Source organism: Geotrypetes seraphini, chromosome 3, assembly GCF_902459505.1.
Source record: "Geotrypetes seraphini chromosome 3, aGeoSer1.1, whole genome shotgun sequence".
In the NCBI taxonomy this organism is placed as follows: domain Eukaryota; kingdom Metazoa; phylum Chordata; class Amphibia; order Gymnophiona; family Dermophiidae; genus Geotrypetes; species Geotrypetes seraphini.
This window is the reverse complement of record NC_047086.1, coordinates 135,778,022-135,804,483: the sequence shown is the minus strand read 5'-3', so window position 1 is coordinate 135,804,483 and position 26,462 is coordinate 135,778,022. Positions and strand designations below refer to the sequence as shown.

Sequence of the window (26,462 nt, the reverse complement as noted above, 5' to 3'; positions counted from 1 at the left end):
GGCCAGATTTAGCCCGCGGGCCAGAGTTTGACATGTCTGTCTTAGGGAGAGGAGGAGATAGTGGGGCAGACTAGATGGGCCATTTAGCCTTTATCTGCCGTCATGTTTCTATATTTCCTCCCCTAGGATTAAGCCTGCTGCCTTGTTACCTCCAGTAGTGCAAGCACGGCAGATATTGGTGATGACTGAAGAGACTTGTTAACACTTAAAGCTCTTTATTAGGGGGGGGGGGGGAAAGAGTGAGAGTGACACTAAAATAAAACTTCATCAGGAATAAGTTGTACTATATCATCTGCTACCAAAAGAGAAACTTAAAGACATTTGCCATCTCATCTCTTCTGGTGTTAAGTGTCCATTAACAGTATGTGATGAACTGGTGATGCAATAGTTGGCTTTTTTCAGGTAATCTGGGGGTGGGGGGTGGGGTGGAAGTCCAGCAGCATTTTGAAAAATTTTCTGGTTGACTGTAAAATATGCTGCTAAGAATGAGAAAAGAAGATGAGAATAGACTTCCTGGATCAGACCAATGGTCCTTTTAGCTCAGTATCTTCAGGGAGGTCAATCCAAGCCACAAGTGCCTGGCACAAACCCAAATAGTAGCAGCATTCCATGCCACCGATCCAGGGCAAGCAGTGGCTTCTCCCATGTCTGTCCGAACAGCGCTTTATGGACTTTTCCTCCAGGAACTTGTCCAAACCCTTTTTAAAACCAGCTAGAAATCGTTTCCAACATGGTCTGCTGGAACGGGAGCAGAAGGCAAGAAAGCCTTCAGGACATTGTTAGACTTGATCCTAAATTCAACCTCTTCACAATATGCCCGTTTCACACATATCACCCCATTATAAAAAAATAAAAAAAAACTGGGCAATTCCACAGTTACTTTCACAGAATCTACTAAGACAACCCAGATGATTTCAGCTGTGTGTAGAGAAACGTGTACTGCTGTGATTTATGAATGAAAAGCTCAGGGCACCGTGACATCACTTCACTCCGGGTGTAAGCACGAAAAAAAAAAAAAATGGATTTCTGTTAACACTAGGGAAGGCCCTTAACATCGATTAGTGTCTGAGTAAAACCAGGGTCCTGGCTTTGTAGATCCAGGCTTTCCCCACCCCCCGGGGGGAGGGGAGGGGCATTTCTTTTGATGCTATTGCTTACAATCCTCGCTGGGGGGCTGGGAGGAAGGAGGATGCAGGAGGTGGGAGAGAGGGATGGAACCGTCTCCCTGCGCGCCAGCATCCCACTCGGATGAGAGGAGGAGGAGGACCAAGGAGCATGGCGCGCTGCGCGGGAAACGCCTGGGCGCCCTCGCCTCGCCGGACGCGACGGAGGAAATGCTGACGGAGGGCACGGCAGCCCCTCGGAGCCCCCGAGAGCGAGCCTGAGCCCCCTCCCCCCCCCCCGGGCGAGGGGCGATGCGGCGGCCCGAGGGCAGCGATGGAGAAGCTGGCGCTCGGGGTCGCGGAGATCGGCTGGAGCTCGCTGGCTTTGCCGCTGGACGTGATCGTCGGCAAGTTCCGCTTGCCCACCCTGGTGCGCCTGGGACAAGGTAGGAAGGGAGGGGGGCAGGACGGGAGGCGGGAGAGAAAAGTTTCTCTGTTCTCTTTATGCTAGTTGAGGGGGCTGTACAGTACCGGGTAAAGCTTTGGATTCTCGCCCAGAAATAGCTAAGAAGAAAAAAAAAAAAAATTTAAATTGAATCAGGTTGGGCAGACTGGATGGACCATTCGGGTCTTTATCTGCCGTCATCTACTATGTTACTATGAAAAAACCTGACACTTCACAGGATTGCTCTTCCTCATTAGAATCCACACACCCTTTGCACCTTCGCCAAAGTCAATTATTCTTGGGAAAAGAAAAGGACCCAGAACAGAGACTTCATTTCAGTTATCCAGCTTAACCTCTATTAGCTGTCCTTTATTAAAATGTGCTCCTGTCTACCTATAAGAAAACACCCCTACCCTACTGTCCAGCAAACCTGGGGGGGGGGGGGTGTACCCTCCTCCTCCCATTTTTGCGCTTTGTTTCTCTTTTGACAATTAGATGGCCATGCCATTCATCTGCTGCTTTCCCCATTATCTATTCTGCTGTCTCCTTTCACTTCCCAGTCCCCCCCCCCCATACACATATACTGTACACAGAATCTTTCCACACCACCCCATCCCCAAAGTTGCTATCATATTTCACTTAACTCGCCACTCTCCAAACTATCCACCTTCTGTTTCCCCTCACCAAACACTCACACATCCCTCTGTGCCCCCTCTCTGTCACACCGTCCTTGCACTTTCTCCAAGCTGTTCTGTCTGGAGGGTGGCTTCAAGCAACGCTGCATTGTCAAACCGAGATTCACTCTTTATTTGAAAGCTCTTAAATGCAGTGGGGGAAAAAAATATCCAAGTGGGGTTCTCTTTGGCCTCTCTCAGATCTCAGTACGTGGGAGTGGATTCAAGGGGTCCAGTTCTTCTTTACATTAGCTGGATCTCTGCCTGCTGTTCCAGGGGTATTGTTCCTTGCCGTTGTTTTACTAGAGGAGGTCTTTTTTTTTTTTTCTTGGGCCAGAGAACTTGCTGGCCGGACGCTGGAGGTTCCCTTTGTGTGTGTGAAGAATGAGAGTTTTGCCATCTGCACATCATGTTCTGCATGCTAATGGAAGGAACAGCAGCAGCGCATCCCAGGGACTTGCAAAGAGGCATCTGAATGTGTGCAGAAGGGAGGGACAGATGCCTGGGGCTGCCCTTACCATATTGTATATATTTGTAGAAAATTAGCATTGGATCCTAAAAGGTCTGGCAGGAATCGCCTTTGCTCAGGTAGTAGGCTGATGCTGCTTGGATTTCTGAAAATCACCAATCTGAATGCCCAAGGAAGATATGTTTAATCCTGAGTATGATTCCATGGTATACATTTGTTTCCCTAGCCCTGAAGTTAATGGTGACTATAGCCAAAAGTGGAGGACAATCCTTTGATGCAAAATTCTCTGAAAAAGCCAAGTAATTAAAGGGTCATCATTTTTGGAAGCAGCTCACTTTTATTTATTTTTTTTTTTTAAACTGTTAAAAATTTTGATCCTGCTTTTTGTAGGAGATGGGTGATGTGACAGTGCAGCCTGGCACACAAGAAAGTTCCATCTGATCACATGTGTGAAGGCTGCATTTTACAGATACTAGTGGAAAAGCTACAAGCAGTAACTGATGATATTACAGTATTTTTTTTTTTTTTTTTAAATTTTCGCTGCAATATATTTTATGGCACTGAGGGGAACTCTAAAACTGTTATTTTTTACCCTCACATGTGGGAATAGTGAGAGTAAATTCCGCATTGATGTATTTCCTTCACTCCATTATGTAAATGATATATTATTTAAGAGAAGTTTAGATTTAATGGGCACCCATGTCTCTCTGACTAACAATATAATTATATACAAAAATGTTACAGGAAGCTGCTTTGGAAAGATTAGAATTGTCAGAATGCTTTTGTAATACCATGAGATGCTGTGCTACTGGTTCTTATGTGTTACTGCCTCTATGATAATCCATTACAATAGATGGATCAAAGATGGGTTCTTACATCCCTGTATTCCAGGTCTGCAACAGCACTTACAGCATATCAACAAATAAAAAGACAGACAAATCTCTCTGTCTCTCTATCTATAATGCATCCTGCAACTCTGTTGAGTGCCTTCTAAAATTCACATTTGTATCTAATTATTGGGTTATGGTGAGGAAGTAGAAAGATGTACCTTAGCTACAGGTTCAGCCTAGCAAACTGTAGTAGGCAAAGGTAAAAACTGAGATGAGTGACAAAACAGCAGGAACAAGTGAGGCAGACAGGAAAGCAGGAATGGGTCAGGGTACTGACAGGAAAAGAGGAATGGCCGAGGGTATAGAAAGTCAGGAAAGCAGGAATGGATGAGAGTACAGTCGGGAAAGGAGGAATGGGTCAGCCCATATGTAGATCTTTTTAAGTAATAATAGGGAAGCTAATTCACTAACCCCCCTTTTACAAAACCATAGTGCAGTTTCAGTGCCATGGTACCTACCACCCCAGGCGCCAAGGCGGTGGGGGTGCTGGCACTTCTCTGCCCCGCCCTGCCACACAATGCCACCATCGTGCCATCTCTCCCCCCCAACCCGTACTTCTGTATTATCTTCACTAGAGCGAGCAACTTCTGCCTGTTGCTCATTCCAGCCTGGTTCCCCTCTGAATCACTTCCGGGTCATGGGGCCAGAGGGAATCCAACGCTGGCGCGAGGAGCATGCTTGCAGAAGCCACTCGTGCTGGTGAAGATTAAGAAGTCCGGGGGGAGGGAGAGTGCAAGTGTGGAATGGGAGGTGTGGAGAGGAGGGAGGGGGGGCCCGTCACCCCGGGCGCCACCTACCCTTACTTCATCACTGCACAGTTTTTAGTGACAATTATGGTGGATACAGCTCTGACGCTCATAGGAATTCTATGAGCATGTTGCTGTTATTGCTGCGGCTGGGGCTAAAAACCGCACTCTGTTTTATAAAAGGGGGGGGGAGTAAAAGTTGGTAATGATTAATGGCATGATAAATAATGAGAACCCCTGAACCTGTGTCTCTGTCTTGAGGCCCCTTCCTTCAAATAGCACCAGGAGATGGTTTAAGAATAATGGATGTGTTCTTTATTGTTAGGGACTTGTCAGATATAGAAAGAAGGGCAGGGTAGTAAAATCAGGGAGAGATAGAGAGTTCTTTGACTTCTGCATTATTTAGGGAAATATCACAAATGTACCTTTTGGGGCATTTCTTTAACAGAGCACCTCCATTTAGGTACCCTGGTGGCATCTGGGCAACATTATAGAATACTGGTGTAACCTGGTATCAACTCACCTAACATTTAGGCATCAGCATGTACATTAGCTCTAGAGATGGAAATGTGAGACCTTAATGTAGCAGAGACCTATGTAACTTGAAGTATTCCGTAAGCTATATGCATACATGAGATCCTGCTTATATTCTGCCTGTGTGCCACATTTGTGTAATATGTACTATGTAAGTGAGGCAGGTATATGCATGGACTGAAGCTGAGGGGGGACAGGTCCAGGACAAATATCAGGAGGTTCTGTTTCACGCAGCGAGTGGTGGACGCCTGGAATGCTCTCCCAGAGGAGGTAATTGCGGAATCCACCGTTCTAGGATTTAAGGGTAAGCTAGATGTACATCTCCTTATGAGAAGCGTAGAGTGATACGGGGACTAAAACTATGCCAAGGTACACCTGGCGGGGCCTCCGCGTGTGCGGATCGCCGGACTTGATGGACCTAGGGGCTGATCCGGAGATGGCAATTCTTATGTTCTTATGATAGTGCTTAGGTAGAATTTTGGCATTTACGTGCCTGTTATGTGTAATGTTCACATATATAAGAACATAAGAACATAAAAAATGCCTTTCACCAAATCAGACCTTAGGTCCATCCAGTCCGGCGACTCGCACACATGGAGGCCAAGCTAGGTGCTCCCTGATGAAGACCCTGTTTTACCCGTATCCCTCAATGTGATTTGCAAGAAGGTGTGCATCCAACTTGCCCTTGAATCCCAGAATGGTGGTTTCCGTCACAACCTCCTCCGGGAGAGCATTCCAAGCGTCCACCACTCGTTGTGTGAAACAGAACCTCCTGACATTTGTCCTGGGCCTGTTGCCCCTCAGTTTCAGTCCATGACCTCTTGTCAGAGTCACATTTGACAACGTGAATAACGGTGTTTCTTGCTCTATTTTGTCGAATCCTTTTATTATTTTAAAAGTCTCTCATATCCCCTCGCAGTCTTCTCTTCCCCAGGGTGAACAAGCCCAGTTTTCTGAAGCATTCTTTGTAGCTCAAATTCTCCATACCCTTTACTAGCTTTGTGGCTCGCCTCTGCACCCTCTCCAGCAGAATTATATCCTTCTTTAGGTAGGGAGACCAGTGTTGGATGCAGTACTCCAAGTGTGGTCTGACCATTGCTCTGTAAAGTGGCATTATGACGTCCGCCGATCTACTTGTGATATACCATGTGAACTGGCTCACAGATCCCAGCAGTTCACATCACTAAAAAGCAATAATTATAATGAAAGGAACTCCAAATTAGGATGGGAAAGTACCATTCAAACATAACAAAGTACACACATAGTCCTGTGCGCTAGGAGCCCAGGGATATCCCCAGGATCAGGAGAACTGAAGACCTTCATATGCTGTAGTAAACAAATGTGTTTTTAACCACAACTTAAAATTGTGAAAAAAAACACTTCCAGCTGATGCATAGTGAGAGATCATTTCATAATTGCGGAGCCAACAAAAAATGGAGAGTAGCATGTGGTCTCTTAAAGAGCTCTGGACTGGGCAGCACTAGGCTAGTGTCTCGCAAACTTTTTTAGCTCCGGCACACTAAAGGGTCCTTTTATTAAGGTGCGCTAGTGCATCTTAGTGCCCGCTAAAAATTAGCGCGTGCTAAATGCTAATGCGTACTAACGCATCCATAGGATATAATGGACGCATTAGCAAGCGTTAGCACTTAGCGTGCACTAAGACACACTAGCACGCCTTAGTAAAAGGATCCCTAAATGGAGCAAATGTTTTTTTTTGTGGCACATTATAATTGAAATTATAAAATTATGTATGTATGGGTAATTGTACCAACGGTGAAACTACAGTAGACAGAATAGAATTGCTATTCAATGCAATAGATGAGCTTGGTTTTGAGTGCAGCAAGTTTACTCAAAATGCAGCTCAATAGTCAACAAGCAAACACACATTTCATCATCCACCATCTTCAGTCAATCTCTTTTTTTCAAATTTAATTTCTGTCAGAGCTAAAAATTCAAGTTTACAAAGATAAGAAGATCCAAATGGTGGTAAAACCTTGATAGCTTTGGTTGTTCAGGTTAGGATAACTACTGCATAAAAAATAAAAATAAATTTACCTGCCGTCAGTTTTCAAGGACCAATCACGTCAAAGAATGATGCTTGTCTGGGCAGTTGTATCCTTTCATAGGCAGACGCTCATAACATTGACATACTCTTGCGTATGTGATGTACACGTCATTTATTCTAGTGTATACTTATGAAAGGAATTTTTAAAAATAAAGTAAAATTCTGGAATCTCTCGTGGCACACCACTGTACCATAGCACATAGTGTGAGAGACACTGACCTAGGCAAAATGTTGGTGCAATTGGTTATAGACTTCCCTTTAAGGGGGTGATTCCATAAAGTAGGTGCCACTCTGCTTGTTTCAAGCCTTTTTCAGGTTTTGTGCTTAAAGACACGTACATTGTTTTGCTCATATTTTTATCTTTGTACCCTACATCATCCGGACCCCTGAGGAAGGCGGTCTTGCTGAAACACGGACCATGTAGGGTCTGTCAGGACAATCATACATGTATTACTTATTCAGATTTTTATTTGTATTTTTATTGCGAAGAGTGATTAAAAATCATCTTTCAGAACATCCACATTCACTGTCTGTTGGTTTTATATTTTTTAGCTAACATGTATGTGCCAGTTATGTGTTTAGATTACTAGCATATAGACATGTATGTGTGCACATATGCCAAAAATTGACTTAAGTACTATCTGTAAATAAGGGAAAGGGGATGAGACTTGATATACTGCCTTTCTGTGGTTACAATCAATGTAGTTTACGTATTATAAACATGTACTTATTTTATACCTGGGGCAATGGAGAGTATTGTTCAGAGTCACAAGGAGCTGCAGTGGGAACTGAATCCAGTTCCACCAGGTTCTCAGGTCAGTTCATTAACCACTAGGCCACTCTACCACTCCATAGACCGAGCTTCACTTGGGGAAGTAGTGTTAATGATGATGACGATGGTGTTCTTGTTTCAGTTTTATGTTGTTGCTATTGCATTGTATTGTTTAAGTTTTCATTGTTTTCTGGGTGAGAACTAAAGCGTTCATGTCGTTGCGATGTTTCAGTTCTTCTTTTTATTTCTTGAATATGATAATATATTTGCTCCATTTCATATATTCTTTGAGAGTACTAATAAAGTTTGACATTTCTGCAATACCTTTAGCTTTTCTAATTGATCTTGTAGGTGTTGTAGGTTGTTTTTCATGTAAAGGTAGGTGATGTGGTTGCAAATTTTGAAACTGTTGTACCATATAATATCAGTTGAGGTTTTTGGGCCTAAAATGGCCCAAAAATAGGGGTCTCAGCTTACATTTGAGTCAGCATACACCTACCCCCTCCCAGACCTGTTGCAGGCATCTGCCAGGCTTGCCGTGAGACCCAGCAAGAGCACCGGAAGATCACTCCTTTATTAGCTAACATCCCTCCTTTGTGTATGTGAAGTGCCTAGGTTGTGTGTTGAAATCATGGTTTATCAGCCTAACTTCCTTTCTGTGTGTTTGTGTAGTGCCAATCTGTTTAATTTTCCTCAGGTTGTGTCCTGGAATTATGGTTTATCAGCCTAACTTCCCTCTTCTGTGTTTGTGAATTGAACTGCTCTCCTGTGTGTTTATGAAATGCCCAACCTCATTATTTGTTTAATTTTCCTCAGGTTGTGGAGTTCCGTCCTTTGTGTTTGTGAACTAGGTGTGTGGGTGTGGGTGTGTGTGTGTGGGGGGGGGGTTCTTCAAGTGTCCAACTTAATGGTTTTATCTGCCAAACTTCTCTCCTGTCTTTTCCTCAGGTTAAGTTGAAATCTTTTTCAGTGTGTTGTAAGCCTCGTTCTGGTGCTCCAATAACCTTGCAAACCTCACTCTGCTGCTCCAGCAATCTTGTGCATTCCAAGTCTCATTCTGGTGTTCCAATAGACTTTCTCAGTGCATGCCAAACAGCTCTGGCACTCCAACAGTCTTTTTCAGTATGTTCCAAGCCTCATTCTGATGCTACTCCAAATGTATTTTCAAACACCCAAAAGTCCCCCCACCCCCACCCCAATGAATTTTCTAAGACACCTAGCTTAATTGCTTTCTGATACCCTAAAATCCTTGGAGCATTTTTCAAGGAAAATTTCCAGCAAACATACAATTATTACTCTCTTTATAGTATAGGATATTTTACAGGAAGGTGTACACATAGGCAGACTGGGTGCAAAATTGATGGGTCTAACACATGCATAACTTCTAGAATACTATAAGTTATGCAGATATCTCTAGCATTTAAGTACAAGCACTTAACACCTGCTCTATGGCTGTGTAAGTGTCTATGGAGGAATAAACTGTACCCAAAATTAGTTGCTAGACTTAACCCCAATGAGCCAAGACACATAAGACCATAAGCAATCCAGTGGTTTAAAGGAAATCGAGGAAGAAAACTTGACACCTAGACACCAGATGCTCAGTCTTTTTACTGGGGTACTAATTTAATATCTTTAATCAGTGAAAAAATTCATTTCACTTTTCAAATAAATATTTGTGTTTGATTCTGGAATCTTGAGGGCTCTGCAATGGATGTGTGATATACAAGTTCCTCCATCCCAGGCCTATTTTTTCATTATTTTATGACAGATATCTGATAATTTTTCCTTTAAGATAACTACAACATCTAAACAAAGCAATATGGATTCACTGGGTTGTAAGCCAAAAAGACAAAAACAAGAGCAGACAACTCCATCTAAGTGTCCCTTACCTAAGGAAATCCCGAACAACGCTGAGCTAATGGAAGAGCTGAGGTGGATTGGATTAATATTAAAAGGGAATTCGGAGAAGTTAGCAGAGCTTAGAGAGGAAGTTTACAACTTGACAAGACAAAATGAAATTGTAAATGTCAGAATGGAAAAGATGGAAAAACGTCTTGGACAGGTTCAAATTTAGACAGATCAAAAGAAAATAACTGTTTTGGAAAAACATCTGGAGGATCCGGAGAATCGCTCATGTAGAAATAATGTGAGACTTTTAGGTTTAGAGGAAGGGGCAGAAGATAAAGACGCTATTGCATTTTTGGAATCTTTCCTTCCAAAAGTTTTAAAGATAAAATCAAAATTTCTGTTGGAAATAGAACCTGCTCATAGAGTACGGACAAAAAGGGTTAACAATCAAATGTATCCTAGGCCTTTGATTTTTCGTATGTTACATTATCAGCAAACCATAGAAATACTAAAATTAGCTAAAGAAAATAAGAACCTGGAATATAAAGAGAAAAAATTTTTTCTTTGTTCCCGATTTTGACAATAGCTACTATTGCATAGACCACAATTAAAACAGCTCGGAGCAAGATTTGGCCTTTTCTACCCGGCTGTTATGAAAATTACGTACATAAACAAAACAACTCAATTCGATAATCCAGAAAAGTTAAAATAATTTATTTCCCAACAGGAGGAATCCATGAACCAATGAACTAAAAGACTACAGAAAGGAGTGATTACATAGGTGGGGTAGGACAGTCACTTTTATTTATTCAAATTTAATAATCTAAACTTGGAAAGGAAAAATTCATTTCATCTAAAAGGAGAATTAACATTAACGACATTTGACTAGTTCGGCGGAACTGTCTTGAAAGAGTAGTGACGTAATGATACGTTACCAATGACAATGAAATAGCATCAGGTTCCAGCGCAAAGTTGACGGTTGGTGTGTTAAATGTTTGTAAGATGTATACGCAATGATGCAACGACGTTCTTAGATGATTAATGATAACAACGATGATAACGCATGCGTCCAAGACAACGTGCACATCAACGTCAAAGTATTAACAGGAATAAACTGCGTTATTAAATAGATCAACATATACTGGAATGCCTTGCTTTAACGTGGAGCTTTAGAAAGGAGTTTACCTTCTCAGACGGATCGGGTGCGCCCAGGAAAGTATTTAAATGTTATTCACGTATATGAAAGAACTCACTTGGGCAAATATACTGAAGATTGACAGACTCTATATTATATATTTCAACTGAGTCATAGACAATACATTTTATGCTGGTTATTTTTGTCTATGAGAAGAAATTCGGGAAGAAAATAATAGATAACAGAAAATGTATGCTAAAAGGAGGAATTTATTTATTTATGTCAACATGTGATGATACTATATATAGATACATAGATTATATAATTTGTGATAATTATTAGGGTACATCAGATAACTGAAAAAAAAAGAAGGGGGGATTTTGAAATTTAAAAGTTATTCTTCAGCCATCATTTGATAAATATTTAAGGATGCTCTACCTTTAATTAATGAATTTAAAGAGCAAATTAATATTAACTTTTAGGAAATATGAATTGATTTCTTTATAGGTCATTGCACAAAGAAATTACACATATAGTAAGAATATGGGCTCTTCGTTTGGATATATTATTTCATATAGATGAAATTTGGCAGCTTATTGATTAATTGAAATAGATAAAATAGGAATATTAATTAAGCTTATATTATATATAAGGGGCACATATAATATAAGAGATTTTAGATCCTTTTTCTTCAATGTTATAGAGAATTTAGAACATATTACTTAAAGATATAAGGATATGAGTTATATGAAGATTTTTAAATAAAAATTATATAAAGGGTAATTGCAAATAACATGAGGATATAATGTTTATCATAGTATTTAGAAGAGTATTTATATGGCCATTGAAAATTTTATGACATGGTGACATTATAAATTTAAATATATGAAATATATAAATATATGTCAAGTATAATTTTTATAGATAACTAGATAAAAATACTAACTAAGGGAGGATAATAGATTAAAAAGGGTTAAAGATGGGAATAAATTGGAAAAGTACAATGAAATATTTAATTAAGATATATTAGGGAATAGTGAGATGAATGGGTAATAAAATTCATGAATGGAAAATGAATATATTTATACAAGAATAATTATTACTGATTTATCTATTTAATTAAAAAAAACACCAAAGCTCTTTATGGATGGGCCTGGAGGGAGTTTTACAATCACTTGTCTATATAGGTGTTCTCAAGTATTCATACTATGTATATGGGTGGGGGGGGGGGAGTTTAAGGGGTTATTTATAGGGGTGTACAGATGTGTAATGATAAAACAAAGGGAAGGTAGGAAAATGAATTACTGTATGTTATCCTTAAAGAACAAGATAAGAATAATATAAGTGAATCTAAAAATTTTCTCATTAAATGTCAATGGGCTAAATCACCCTATTAAACAGAAAAACACTAAATTTTCTAAAACAGCAGGCCGCAGATATATATTTTATACAGGAGACACATCTATCTGAAATAGAATCAAAAAAGCTAGAAATAGGATGGGTAAAACACTGTTTTTACACTCCTGCGATAAGGAAAAAAGCAGGAGTGGCTATTCTGATTCATAAAAGATGTTCTGCTATGTTCACTTTAAAAAAATAGTGATCCCTCCGGAAGATGGGAGCATATAGAAATGAAATCTGGGGAAAACTATTTGGCGCTTTTGAATATCTATGCCCCTAATTCTAATCAATCAGAATTTTTTATATCTCTTCAGAAATTGCTGTTGCCACTGGCTACTTCTAAAATAGTAGTAGCTGGGGACTTCAATGCTGTTATGGATCCATTGATAGATAAAAATCCTAGTAAGATAATTAAATCAATGGGACATAATAATATGATACACTCCTGATCCTGCATTTTAATGCTCGGGAATTTTCGTTTTGTTCTCATGTTCATAATTCATTTTCAAGGATAGACTATATATTTGTTTCAGATTCATTAGTACAAAATGTGATGAAAGCTAACATAGATCCAATCATCTTATTAGATCACGGGGTGTCTGGATTGAAATGAGGGTGGAGGAAGACCTGTTTGGAGATTCAATAATGCGTGGCTTACAGATTCAAAGTTTCTTGAAGAAATTCAACAAAAGATGGAAGAATATTCAAATTAATGTTTCAGAAGAAATTTCAGAGGAAATATTATGGGATGAGTTTAAAGCAACCATTAGGGGACAAATTATTTCCTTTGCGACACATGTTAGGAAAAAACTTAATATAGAGTTTACTAATATGGAAAAAGAGATTAAGGATTTAGAAACAATATTATTGGCAAAATGGGAAAAAGATACTGTACAAGCCCTATTAAAGGTAAAATATAAATATAATGAGATTTCCTTACAGTTGGCAAGGAAAGATTTGTTTTCACAACAAGCTTTGTATTATGGAAACTCTAATAAAGTGGGAAGATTACTAGCTAATTATCTTAAAGCGAAAAAAAGGAAAGTAAAAATAATTGCGATTAAAGATTTACAAATTACAAATATTCTAAAACAATTTTTAAATTTTTACAAAACTTTGTATTCTTCTGAGCTTTATTCAAATAAAGAAAAGGATGGAATAGAATTTTTAAAATTAATTAAAGGTCCCAAAATTCCCGAGCATAGTCTTGAAGTGCCCATATCGATAAAGGAGTTACAAATAGCATTGAAGTCCCTTAGAGTTGGATCCGCTCCAGGTAGTGATGGTTTCACAGTGGAATTTTATAAATCATTTCAAAGTACCCTATTACCATATTTATTAAATTTATATCAGGCTCAACTAACTAAAGGTTGCATATTAGGTACTATGGCAGAATCCTTAACTATTGTTTTACTGAAGCCAAATAAAGATCCTACATTGGTTTCAAACTACAGGCTTATTTCCTTGATAAATGTAGATGGTAAACTTTTGGCTAAGTTATTGGCTTTACGCTTAGCTAAGGCTCTCCCTTATATCATTGAAATGCACCAAACAGGGTTTGTTGCTCAAAGACATTCTTCTAATAACACTAGATTGGCATTACATATGCTAAATCTATCAAAAAACATTAATGATCCAGCCTTTACTGTATCTTTGGATGCAGAGAAGGCCTTCGATCGTGTAGAATGGACCTTCATGTATCAAGTGATGGATTGGTTTGGAATTGGGTCTGGATTTATTCAAATGATTCAAACCTTGTATAGCTCCCCTTCTGCCAGATTGTATATTAATAATACTTTCTCAGAGAGTTTTTGTCTGGGAAGGGGAGTTAGGCAAGGATGTCCATTATCTCCTCTACTGTTTGATATTGTTTTGGAACCCTTGTTATTGGCTATTCAACAGGCAGAGGAGATTCAGGGTATTCCTTATGCAGGTCGGGAATATAAAGTCTCTGCTTATGCAGATGACATTTTGCTTCACTTGAGAAATCCGGAAAAAACCATTCCACATTTACTTGAGCTGATTGAAAGATTTGGGAAATTTTCAGGATATAAGCTAAATTGGAGTAAATCTGAGGTTCTCCCTTTAAACGTTCACTGTTCCAAGGGATTATTTGAAAAATTATCTTTCTTGTGGAAGGAAAGAGGTATTAAAATTTAGGTATTTGGATACAGAAAACGTTGGAAGAAACGATATAGGTGAATGAAAAATCCATATTGCTAAAGGTCTCAGAGATGTGTGAGCATTGGAACCCACTGCATTTGTCTTGGTGGGGGAGAGTTCAGACTGTAAAAATGATGAAATAGCGCACGCTTAACATTAACGCGTCCATAGATTAACATGCACGCGTTAGCGTTTAGCGTGTGCTAATCCAGTTAGTGCACCTTAGTAAAAGTAGGGGTAAGATTCATGTTACTATTGTGTATACTATGTTCCGCAAAAATCTGAAAGCATAACTTTTTCAATAATCTTTGCAAGCAGATTAACACAATGTGGATTCCACATACCGTCTATGATAATATTATCTGTAACTCACCATTTCAAAAGTCTCTGTAAAGGCTGTAATCTGATTTTTTTTATCATGTATGAGGGGGTGCTGAAAAGTTCTCAGCCCAGCCAAGAAGAGAATGACGTGGATATGGTTCATTCAGTGATCTGAAACAATTTCAAAACATAGTATTTTATTTCTGCAAATAGGCACTTAACAAAATAAGATAACACTCTCTTCAGATACAGTGGCGAAATAACGCTCATAATTTAGGAAGTTGGTTGAACTTTTCAGCATCCCCTTGTAATCTATGGAAAGCTCTATGCAATGTAACAACTACCGTATTTTCACGCATATAACGCGCGCGTTATACGTGTTTTTACAAACCGTGCATAACCATGCGCGGTATACGCATGAGCGCGTTGTACAAAAATTTTTTTTACATAATTCCCCCCCCCGACGTCCGATTCACCCCCCACCGCAGGACTGCTCGCACCCCCACCCCGAAGGAACGCTCGCACGCACCCGCACCCCGAAGGACCGCTCGCACGCGCTTCCACCCGCACCCGCATCCCCACCCTGAAGGACCGCTCGCACGCACTCCCACCCGCACCCCCACCCTGAAGGACCGCTCGCACGCATTCCCGCCCTCTTGCCCCAGCCAACTGCGGCACCCCCGACACGATCGGGGCAAGAGGGAGCTCAAGCCCTCTTGCCCCCCCCCCTGACACGATCGGGGCAAAAGGGAGCCCAAGCCCTCTTGCCCCGCCGACTCCCCAACTCCCTGACAATATCGGGCCAGGAGGGAGCCCAAACCCTCCAGGCCACGGCGACCCCCTACCCCCACCCCGCACTACATTACGGGCAGGAGGGATCCCAGGCCCTCCTGCCCTCGACGCAAACCCCTCCCCCCAATGACCGCTCCCCCCAAGAACCTCCGACCGCCCCCCAGCCGACCCGCGACCCCCCTGGCCGACCCCCACGACACCCCTACCCCCCTTCCCCATACCTTTGTGTAGTTGGCCGGACAGACGGGAGCCAAACCCGCCTGTCCGGCAGGCAGCCAATGACGGAATGAGGCCGGATTGGCCCATCCGTCCCAAAGCTCCGCCTACTGGTGGGGCCTAAGGCGCCTGGGCCAATCAGAATAGGCCCAGGAGCCTTAAGTCCCTCCTGGGGGCGGGGCCTTGGGCACATGGTCGGGTTGGACCCATGTGTCGGGGGGGCAAGAGGGCTTGAGCTCCCTCTTGCCCCGATCGTGTCGGGAAGTCGGCGGGGCAAGAGGGCTTGACGTTAGAGAAAGGGCGAACCGCTGGAAGAGGAAGCAGCGCAGGCGCAGGGCTCACGGAAGGGCCGGGACCGCCAAGAGAAAGCAGCAGGACATCGGCAGGAGCTTCTACATGATGGGGGGGTGGTCGGGAGGCTGTGGGGGTGCGAGCGGTCCTTCAGGGTGGGGATGCGGGTGCGGGTGGGAGTGCGTGCGAGCGGTCATTCGGGGTGGGGGTGCGAGCGGTCCTGCGTTGGGGTGAATCGGACGTCGGGGGGGGGGCATCAGGTTTTCAGGGTGGGGACAGGACTTCAAGGGGGAGAGGAGAGTCGGGGCGGGCGAAAGGAGAGTCGGGGTGGCCAGAGGAGAGTCGGGGCGGGCGAAAGGAGAGTTGGGTGGCGACGGGAGAGTCGGGCAGCATGCGCGGTATACGGGTGTGCGCGGTATATAAAAATTTCTGTACATAAATTTGTGTTTTCCGCGCGCTATACCCGTGTGCGCGTTTTACATGGGTGCGCGTTATCTATGTGAAAATACGGTACCTGTAAATCGCCCAGTACTCCATTTTGTGAGAATATGGCGGGATATAAGACTACATATAAAAAACACTAAAAGGCACAAAAGGAGCCCTGAAACACTCACAAATATTTATTTGAAAAGTGAAATGAGGTTTTTTGACCAATGAAACATATTTAGTACCCTAGTACAGAGACAGCATCTGGTGTCTGGATGTCAAGTCTTTCTTCCTCGATATCTTTTAAACCTCTGTGTTAGTTATGGTCTTATGTGTTTAGTGTGTGTGTATATATATATATATATATATATATATATATATATACAGTTTCACTAGTATTCTATAAAGGGATGAGGTAGACTGTGAGTTGGGGAGTAGCCTAATGGTTAGTACAGTGGCCTAAGAATCAGGGTTTAATTTCCACTGCATATTCCTGTGACTCTGGGTAAGTCACTTGGGGGGGGGGACGACAAATTAAGTGGTGCTAACCGATTTAGTGCGCACTAACTACATTAGCACATGCTAAACACTGAGATGCCCATAAGAATTAAGGCCTAGATTCACTAAGCAAACCGATTGTGTACCGATTGGTTTGCGACCCCTTTACAACCCCGACCCGATTCACTAACCTTCTGGCCGATCCTGTCCACACCCGATCCGATCCACGCATGCAAATGAGGGAGATGGCATGCAAATCTAGCAAGGCAGTGATTCAGCAAATTTTTCAGGCACACCGACCGAAACCAAGTGACTGGTGAGGACCAGTTGCTTACTCCTTTCCTGCGCTGAAATACCAGCCCTGTAGCCCTGAAACTCCCTGCTTGTAGCTGGCCATGCATACGAGAAACTCCACTGTGGGGGAAAATGCCGCCCCGACTCTCCTGCTCTCTGCTGCTCTTCCCTGCAGTGCAGTCCCGCTTTAAAACCATGGGCTCGCACTGCGGGGAAGGGCAGAAGAGAGCAGGAGAGTCGGGGCGGGTTTCCTGTTCAGTTCTGGCAGTTCCCCCCCTCTGCTTCTAGAGGCTGTAGCGAGTACCAATTGGCTCTCCCCACGGCTCGCAGCCTGGCATCCCTGGATTTTCGGGAGTTCAGATGGCTAATTTTCTTTTTTTTTTTTTTGCCCTGCCTTCTCTTCCTTCCTGCGGTTGTGACATGCGCCACTTCCAGGTTCATGGAGGTGGAAGACTGCTGGCTGCTCTTCCTGCTCAGCTGCCAGCTTCTCCTCACTACCACTAGCAGCCTGCACATCAGGGCTCCTCTTCACTGTCAGCTCCTGCCTTTAGCAGACAATCTCCACCTTAGCCCCCCCCCCCCCCTCGATGATGTTGGTGATCATAAGCGCTGGCTCTGTGGATGCCTTTGCCTTGCTTGCCTGCCATTACTTCCCCAACCCTTCCCCCTTTTCACATTGGTGCAGGAGAGCGGTGCATGCGGGATCACATGTACAGCCATCAGTGATGGTCTGCACATGCGTCGCGGTCTTCATTAATCCGTGGGACTGCTTGTGGGCTTGTTTACAATTAGGTGATTTGCATGGGGAGCCCAGCAAGACTCGAAAACAGAGCGGAACAGCATCGGACAGGTAAGGGAGCTTTAGTGAATCTAGCCCATAATGGTCATCTTAGCATTTGGCATTCACTAATCATTAGCATGTGCTAAATCAGTTAGCACAACTTTGATGAATTCCTCCCTGAAACCTCTATTGCCCCAGGTACAAATCCTGTTTGTAAGCTCTTTTGAGCTCTTTTCTCCTTTGTGACTCTGTACAGTGTTCCCATACGTCTGGTAGCACTCTAGAATTAATAGTAGTAATATTACAAAATAAGTATCTGTATATAATATGTAAAGCACTTTGGTTACTAAATCTGATCCCCTTCTCCCCTTAAAGATTTACTGCTATCATGCGCGTTCTTGCTATCCAAAACTAAGTGGCTTATTATCTTGTTGTGCTAAGTTTCCATACAAGTGAGCAAATTAGCTATACCTGTAATCTGTGACATCACTATAGTGACTTCATGTTGTTGAGTCATTAGGATAATGATCTCACAGTTATTCAATGTATGGGTCCCATCTAACAGATGCAAATAAGTTTACATCTGGATTTTAGATTGAATTATTTGCCTCCCCAAATTCCAAACTCCAAACTCAAGTTGAGTTACAATCAGGTAATTCTCCACATTAGTTCCCTGTCTCAGAGCTTACAGGCTGGGTTAGTACCTGAGGCAATGGAAGATAAAGTAACTTGTCCAAGATTTCAGGAGGCATCAGTGAGATAAGCAGAATTTGAATCCTGCCTTCTTTGGTTTGCAGCCCATTGCTTTAACCTTTGAGCTACTTCTCCATTCCCAGATTCAAAAGCAGTCTATTCCCTGCACTGATTATAGCTTAGTGGAATGACAGTGTTCTTCTTAATTCCTCCTTCAATAGTTCATAATTAGTGTTTGTAACTCAAGTGTCTTATCTCATCCTTGCAAGTTTCTCAGTCCTTTAGCTGTTGAAGTTGACATGTGATTTTATATAATATTGGAATTTTCCCTGTGATTAGTAGAGGCCTAAAACTGTGTTATCCTATGCCAGTTCTGTATTCAGGAACAAAAGTAAATTTGTGGCCTAATGATTAACAAATTCTTAATTATAACAGTAGGAGAACCCATATACCTTACAGTCCATGGTCATAGCAATAGTAGAGGCATAAGTTTCAAGTTTATTAAAATTTTGATAAAACGCAAATCAAGACTTCTAAGCGTTTTACAATAAACAATTAAATACCCATTAAACAATACTTAACCAATGTAAAACAATAGGAATCCGGACAATCAGGGTCCCCTGACCTACCACAGCTGCAGTTCCGTAACTCAGCCACATGAAAAAAATGTGGCTAAGTCCAGAAGTGCAGCAGTGATTGTGAATGTGATCTGGTCAGTGCCCAGCTGCTCTTGGGCCTAGCTGTCCCATCTATGACCCTGACTCAAAAGTAATCCTACACACATATGTATTTACATACAGGGAGGTTGGAAAGAAGTCCATGAGCCGTGCATTACATGCTTTCTTTACTTATTCTATATTAGGTAAGGGCCTGTTCATATCTTGCCTGTATGATGGAGGTGAGAGATCCTGTCACAGTGTAGTTTCTGTGTAGGTTGCTATAGTAATCCTGCTTGTTTTATTTTTCTCTAGGACCTGGTGTAATATATACAGTGCTATACGGCACTGTGTATGTCTGGTAGCGCTATAGAAATAATTAATAATAATAGTAGTATCTTTTAACAGTTAGGGTTTCTTCAGTCTGAATCCTGAAAATTAGGACCGTTCTGGTGCAGTAGTTTACTGTATATATTCTGAGTATTTTTTTTGCAGGATGTTATGTTATTTCACAAAGTGACAGTGGAAAGAGTATGTTACTATTTCTGAGGCGATATCACAATTTGAATAGTTTTTTTGTGTGTGTGGTGATTTGTAATGAAAACATCATATTTGCATTTCTAGGGAACATGGAGTATGTATTACAGAATTGCAAATACAGATTTTATATTGAGATGCTGTATAGAATTCAAACTGCTCCCAATAGAGTAATTAGTTGAATGATGTTATCAATTAAAATGGTATGTTTACTGGAAAGCTGATATAGCGGGGGCGGAGGGGGGGGGTGTCTTGGAAGGCTGTTGAGATTTTTTCTTGTGCATTTTTTATAGCTAATTTAAAGGCAGGGTGGGGGAAAGAGATGGTGAAATGTTACGCACAGTATGCAAAAATGTCACTTTTTGCTTGCCCCTCTCTATACCTTTCTTACCTCTCAGTACTCTCAATAATACTGGCATGCTGGCCTCACAATCCCCATCTTGGCTTTGGCAGACTCTGAGGAGAACCATCATAGATACTCCACGCAAGCTCCATCCTCACAACTGAAGCGAGCTTTAAAATAAAATAAAAAAAAAAAAAGTCTAAGGGAGGGAGATGGGTTATTGTGCTGAAAATATGCCCTGGATTTGGAAAAAATGGCTCTAAATGCTATTTGTAGCTTCCCCCTTTATCCTGATGGTTCCTCTTTGGTGTTCCTCTGATTTCTTTCCTGCAGTCAGTTTATATCTTGTCACCTCCTGATAAATTCTCCCTCCCTCCCCCATCCATCCATGAGTAATGACATATCAGGGCAATTCTTCAAGCTTGTGGCAAAGTGGATTTTATCTCTCTCAGGTTGGCTATGGGTATCTCAAGGTGGGCTACTATAAATTGCAGCCTCATAAGAACATAAGCAATGCCTCCGCTGGGTCAGACCTGAGGTCCATCGTGCCCAGCAGTCCGCTCATTCAGCGGCCCAACAGGAGCATAGCGCGAGTGATTTCCTTCACTCACCAGCGCTCCAGCTGCCCTCTCCTGCTTCCCCTTTATGGTTGGAAAATACCGCAAATGACCGGGGGAACACTGTACAGGTACTTTCTCTGCCCCAAGTAGATTCACAATCTAAATTTTTTTGTATCAGGGACAATTGAGGGTTAGGTGACTTACTCAGGACCCAGTGGCATAGTGCCCCTCTTTCGCCCTCTTCCCAACCACTCCCCTCCTTCCCTGCCCCCCTCTGCCACGTGCTCTTTCCCTTTCCCCGTACTTATTTAACTTTCCCAGCATGAGCAGCATCACCAACTTACTGCCCGCGTTGACATCGGCTCTCTCTATGATGTCACTTCCTGGACGCGGGACTCAGAAGTGACATCAGAGGGAGAGCCGACACTTGCGCAAGCAGCAGGTTGGAGTTGCTGATTGCGCCAGTGAAGAGCTAAGGTATGGTGGGAGGAAGTGAAGGCATGTGTGCAGCAGGGGTAGGAATAGGAAGGAGCGAGGGGAGAGGAGGAGGGGTGGCAACTCCCCACCAAGACAGCGCCTGGAGCAGACTGACCCCCCCCCCCCCCTTACTACACCACTACCAGGGCCACGAGGAGCTACAGTGGGCATTGAGACCAACTCCCCAGGATCAAGGCCCACTGCTACTCCTCCACTTCTAATTGCCTTTTACCCCATTTTTGGCACTTAACTTCTATTTGCACACCTAACTTTTGGCATCCTCTATTAGAGGATAGCTCCTCCCTCGCACTCACTGTACCTGCTGGGTTTTGCTGCTGACAATCACATCTTTGAATAAAACAGCAAAGAGATGCAATGAAGGTTCTTGCTGTCCCTATTGGAAATAAGCTCTGCCGAACTTCCTGAGCATGGCATAAGAGTGCTGATTCCTTCAGTGTTCTGGTTGCAGGACAGCAGAATTGCTGACAGTAATTCAAGTGACTGGATTATCTGCTCTTTGGGATCTTGCCAGGTACTTGTGACCTGAATTGGTCACTGCTGAAAACAGGATACTGATGGATCTTTGGCCTCACCCAGTACGGTACTTTTTCTGTTCCAAGACTTCTATCATTCTCCTCTCAGCACCTCTTATAAAATAACTGCCAGTCTAGAAGAAAACAAGCATGGGGGGGGGGGAGTGTAATATGGTCCTTATTCAGAAAAAGACTTCATCGCTCTCTGTGTGCCTATTGAAAATAATCTTGATTGAATAAGAGTGGGTAAGTTTGGCTGCCAGTTGTTCTTTCACATGGCAGCTTGTAAAAAAAAAAAAAAAAATACTGGTTAATGGATTTTTTCCCCCTATGGACTCATATTCTGCCAACCATTCCAGGCCACATGTTATTCAGAGATGCTAATAATATCGGGAAATGATATCCTGGAATTAAATCAGAATGTTTTTAAAAGCTATTTTTAAGATAGTACCTGCTTCATGGTTCTATTCTCTTTGTATTGCAGTAAGATTTCCCTGGGTGTTGTAGTGAGGATAGTTGGAGACAATTTTGGGGTGAGAGCCCCTTTTGTTTGAAGAATTTGATTAAAACTTTGAGGTGGTAGTTCTTGCCTTTGGGATTTAAGGCCCAAATTCACTAAACCTCCAAACCGTGCACGATCTGTTTCCGTTTGCATGCCGGCCGACGAATTCAGTAAAGGCCGGCATGCATATGGGGAAGATCGTTAACATGCCCCCTACCCATGGCCAGAATGATCCCTGCTCATGCGCACACCCTGACAGTAGTGACAGGAGACGCAGTCTGGGAGGAGCCTGAGGTACCTCAGCCAATCAGTGCCTTAGGCCCCTCCCCGTGCATCAGATGATGCGCCGGGGCGGGGCCTAAGGCCGCTATTGCGCATCAGCGGCCTGGGGAGCAGAAGCAGGAGGAAAGTCCTGCTCCTGAAGATCGGAGTAGGAGCAGGAGGGTCTGGGCACCCCTCCTGCTCCTGAAGATGGGAGGATTGTCGGAAGGAGCAGGAGGACTATTTCATTCACACAAGTAATTAACAAAGTAGCCCGGATTGGGATCAATTCTTGAGAATCTTCAAGAAATTTTGTTAAATCTACATCTACTACACTCAATTGATCCATTCCCCCGTCTACTGCAAATTTATTCTTTTGAGGTACATAAAAGAAGTTAGAGAACATCATGGTATCAGAGTTTGTGACCCCTAGTATTTCCTTGAGATATCTTCTTAATAGTATCTCAGGAGATAACAAATGGGTCAGTGGAAAATTTACTCCAGGTTACAGGAAAATGCCTGCTGTGTCTGAATGTAGCTACAGGGAAAGGCATGAGTTAAAAACCAGATCCCCTACACATTTAAGTACCACTACTAATATTGTACAAAGCCACTCTCTTTTTGCATATTTCTCTGTGAACACACTGTTTTTATTTATTTGTTTATTTTATTTGGTATTTATATATCACCTATCAAGGTTATTATCTAAGCGGTTTACAATTAGGTACTCAAGCATGTTCTTCTGTATGGCCCCACATTTATATATTGTCCCCACATCATTCTATACATTCGAGAACAGGCTCCACATTCAGCAAGCCTTTTGAAAAATACACTGCACATTGTGAATGTTTCTGTTCCAATCTAAATAACCTATACAAAATTAGGTTTAAAATGTATTATATTAGTCCAATAAAAAGAGTCAGGGAGTATCGCTGTTGGTCTGGAGTGGCAAAAAAACGACAGAGGTTGGTGGCATCTTATAGACCAATCAATTGAGGCATGAGCTTCTGAGGACAAGAGTCCACATTGAAAGAGGTGTCTCAAAAGGTCATGCCTCAGTAAATTGGTTGGCCTATAACAGTGGTTCCCAACCCTGACTTGGAGGACCCCAAGGCCAGTCGGGTTTTCAGGATAGCCCTAATGAATATGCATGAGAGAGATCTGCATATAATGAGGTGCCAGGCATGCAAATCTTCTCCATGCATATTCATTAGGGCTATCCTGAAAACCCGACTGGCCTGGGGATCCTCCAGGACAGGGTTGGGAACCACTGGTCTATAAGATACCGCCTGCCTATGTCCTTTTTCCAACAAAAATGGTACAACTTGATCATAGATGTAGCCTGGGGTGGGCATGGGGGTGGTAGTGCACCCCAAATATTGCTGATGCTATTACTACCAACTTGTAAGTATGTCTTCCTTACCCTTTGCCCTCTCCCCCTCCCACCCCAAATAAGACAGGCAAACTCTACTGATGAATCTGATCTGATCTGTGCATTTCTGTGGACATAAATCCCTTTCGATTGAAATGCTAAGAAGGAGGTTCTTTGTAAATTCTACTTTCAATGGCTGCTATCCGAACGATGGCCATGTTTGTGAGAACAGTCTCCTTCTAAATATTGACTTTGGGAAGTTGGCTTGTCATTATGAGACAGCACCTGTATACTGTAATAACAATCACAATTCTCTGAGCAAAAGTATTTAACTTTTCTGTCATCTGCTCAAAACTTTGTTGTTTTATGGAACTTTATGCTCAGTACATTATTGAAGCACAGGCGATAAACAGTAATTGATTAATCCAACTGTACTATACTTGCTAAGGTTTAACAACTTTATGTGAGAGATGCTTCTCTCTTACAGAACCTTCATGTGAATGCAGGCTGCTTAAATAATTAATTGCCACTTCATTAACATAAAGCACAATGAAATTATATCTAAAAAGATACAGTAGCCATAATAGTAAGTGTCTAGTCATTAATAGCAAATGAATTTGTAAATAATACATACTTAATCACAATATGCAGACAAAGAGGACTCTGTAAGAATTCCATTAAAAGTTATTTGCCATTTAATACTTTCAACTTCTATTTTTTGTCAAGAAGTCCACATCCTTCAAGTCTCAGTAAACATGCCTTTAATAATCAAATGGAATCCCCTCCCCTAAAAACTACCTTACAAATTATTTGAAAGAACAATACAAACATTTTAATGGACCATCGTATTTGCAGTATTTGTGTGTAATCACAGAATGCTCAAACAATATAATCATAGGTTCTGTGAGAGTCTAGGTACAGCTGAGAACTTTCTAGAACCACACGGGTTGCAAAAGCCAAGGCAACATGGTTTTTATTAAATGAAAATCATACCAAATGAATCTGATTGATTCTCTTTGACTGGATGAACAAAGAACTAGATCAAGGGCATGTGTTGGATCTAGACTTCTTATATTTCAGCAAAGCCTTTGATACTGTTCCTCATAGGAGGCTTATAAGTAAACTGAGTTCCCTGGCAATGGGTGTCTAGGTGGTGATCTGGATTAGAAATTGGTTGACTGACAGACGACAGTGGGACAGTGAATTCAACTGAAGGAAGAAAGATGAGTAGTGGGGTGCTTCAAGGATCAGCACTGGAAATATTACCTTCTGAGCAATATCACTGAAAGGATAGGAGAAAAGGTTTGCCTTTTTGCAGATGACACAAATATTTGCAACAGAGTAGACACCCTGGAAGGAGCAGACAACATGAAAGGCGATCTAAAAAAAATTAAAAGTATGGGCTTAAGCTTGGCAGCTAAGCTGTAATGCAAAGAAAGACAGAATGATACATTTATCGGTGCAACAATTCCAAAGTAGCTATATAAGGTAGGGGGTGAGAGAATGACAATCATGCACCTGGAAAAGAACTAAGGATGATAGTGTCTGAGGAACTGAAGGTGGCAAAACAGTTTGACAAGTCAGTGGCCAAAGCCAGAAGGATGCTGGCCTGCATGAGAATCATAATCAGCAGATTGGAGGAGGTGATAGTGTCCCTGTATAAGTCATTGGTGAGGCCGCTTTTGGAATACTGTATTCAATTTTGAGGCTGCGTTTTGCAAAGGATATAAAAAGACTTGAAGCAACAGAGGAGGGTAATCAAAATGGTATTGGTATGGGGTTGACACCAGAAGGCCTAGAGGGGAAGAGAGACAGGGATATTGGGATCCAGATCTTTAAATACTTGAAACGTATTAGTGAAGATGGGGAAGCTGGAGAACTAGAGAATATGAAACTACAAAGAGATAAGCTTAAAAGCAACATCTAGAAATACTTTTTTCACCAAAAGGGTGCTGGATGCCTGAATGTAGAGGTCGTGGGAATAAAAACAGTGAGAGAATTCAAAAAGGTATGGGATAAATACAAAAGATGCGACACTTGAAAGCTGTAATCACCAGCAGCAATAAATAACACAGAAACCCCCGATGAAGCCGGAGTGAAAAGGTGGCCCTGTTGAGTTTTTTCTTTCACATACAGTAAGATAAGTGTTGGGCACATATATACATATAATTTAATTGTGTTTATAAAATATCTGGAGGCTTTTATGATTGATGATTATTTCATACAACCTGTGTTCCAGACCTTTTTTTTATCCCCAGTTTTTTTTTTTTAATATCTTTATTAATCTTAAAGCCAAAATAAGTGCAACATATTATACAGACATTTTACACTTTAACATCACTTAAATTCTATGAAATTATATTTTATGACAAATACATATATCATCCCCCCTTTCTACATATCCAACAATTGCACTCAAATTAAAAGTATTTCCCTGCCCTGGACGTGTATGATCAAAAGGCAAAATCAACAATCACTCCTTACAGAATTTTGTCAATGGCTCCCAAACATCCATAAATTTCCTATAATGTCCCTGTTGTGTGGCCATCATACGTTCCATTTTAAAAGTGTGACATAGAGATTCCCACCAGAAAGTATAATTTAACCGATCCCAGTTTTTCCAATTTCTCAAAATAAGTTGTACGGCAACCCCTGTCATAATAA

General features: G+C 41.9%; 1 protein-coding gene across 1 annotated transcript in view; it reads left to right on the top strand.

The window, feature by feature from the left end:
- Nucleotides 1–1,437: 1,437 nt before the first annotated feature.
- GAREM2 (GRB2 associated regulator of MAPK1 subtype 2) overlaps nt 1,438–26,462 on the top strand; it is a 194,385-nt gene continuing 169,360 nt past the window's right edge. Inside the window, exon 1 of the mRNA XM_033937572.1 lies at nt 1,438–1,549. Coding sequence (XP_033793463.1) covers nt 1,438–1,549 — 112 coding nt within the window. The remainder of the gene's footprint in view (nt 1,550–26,462) is intronic.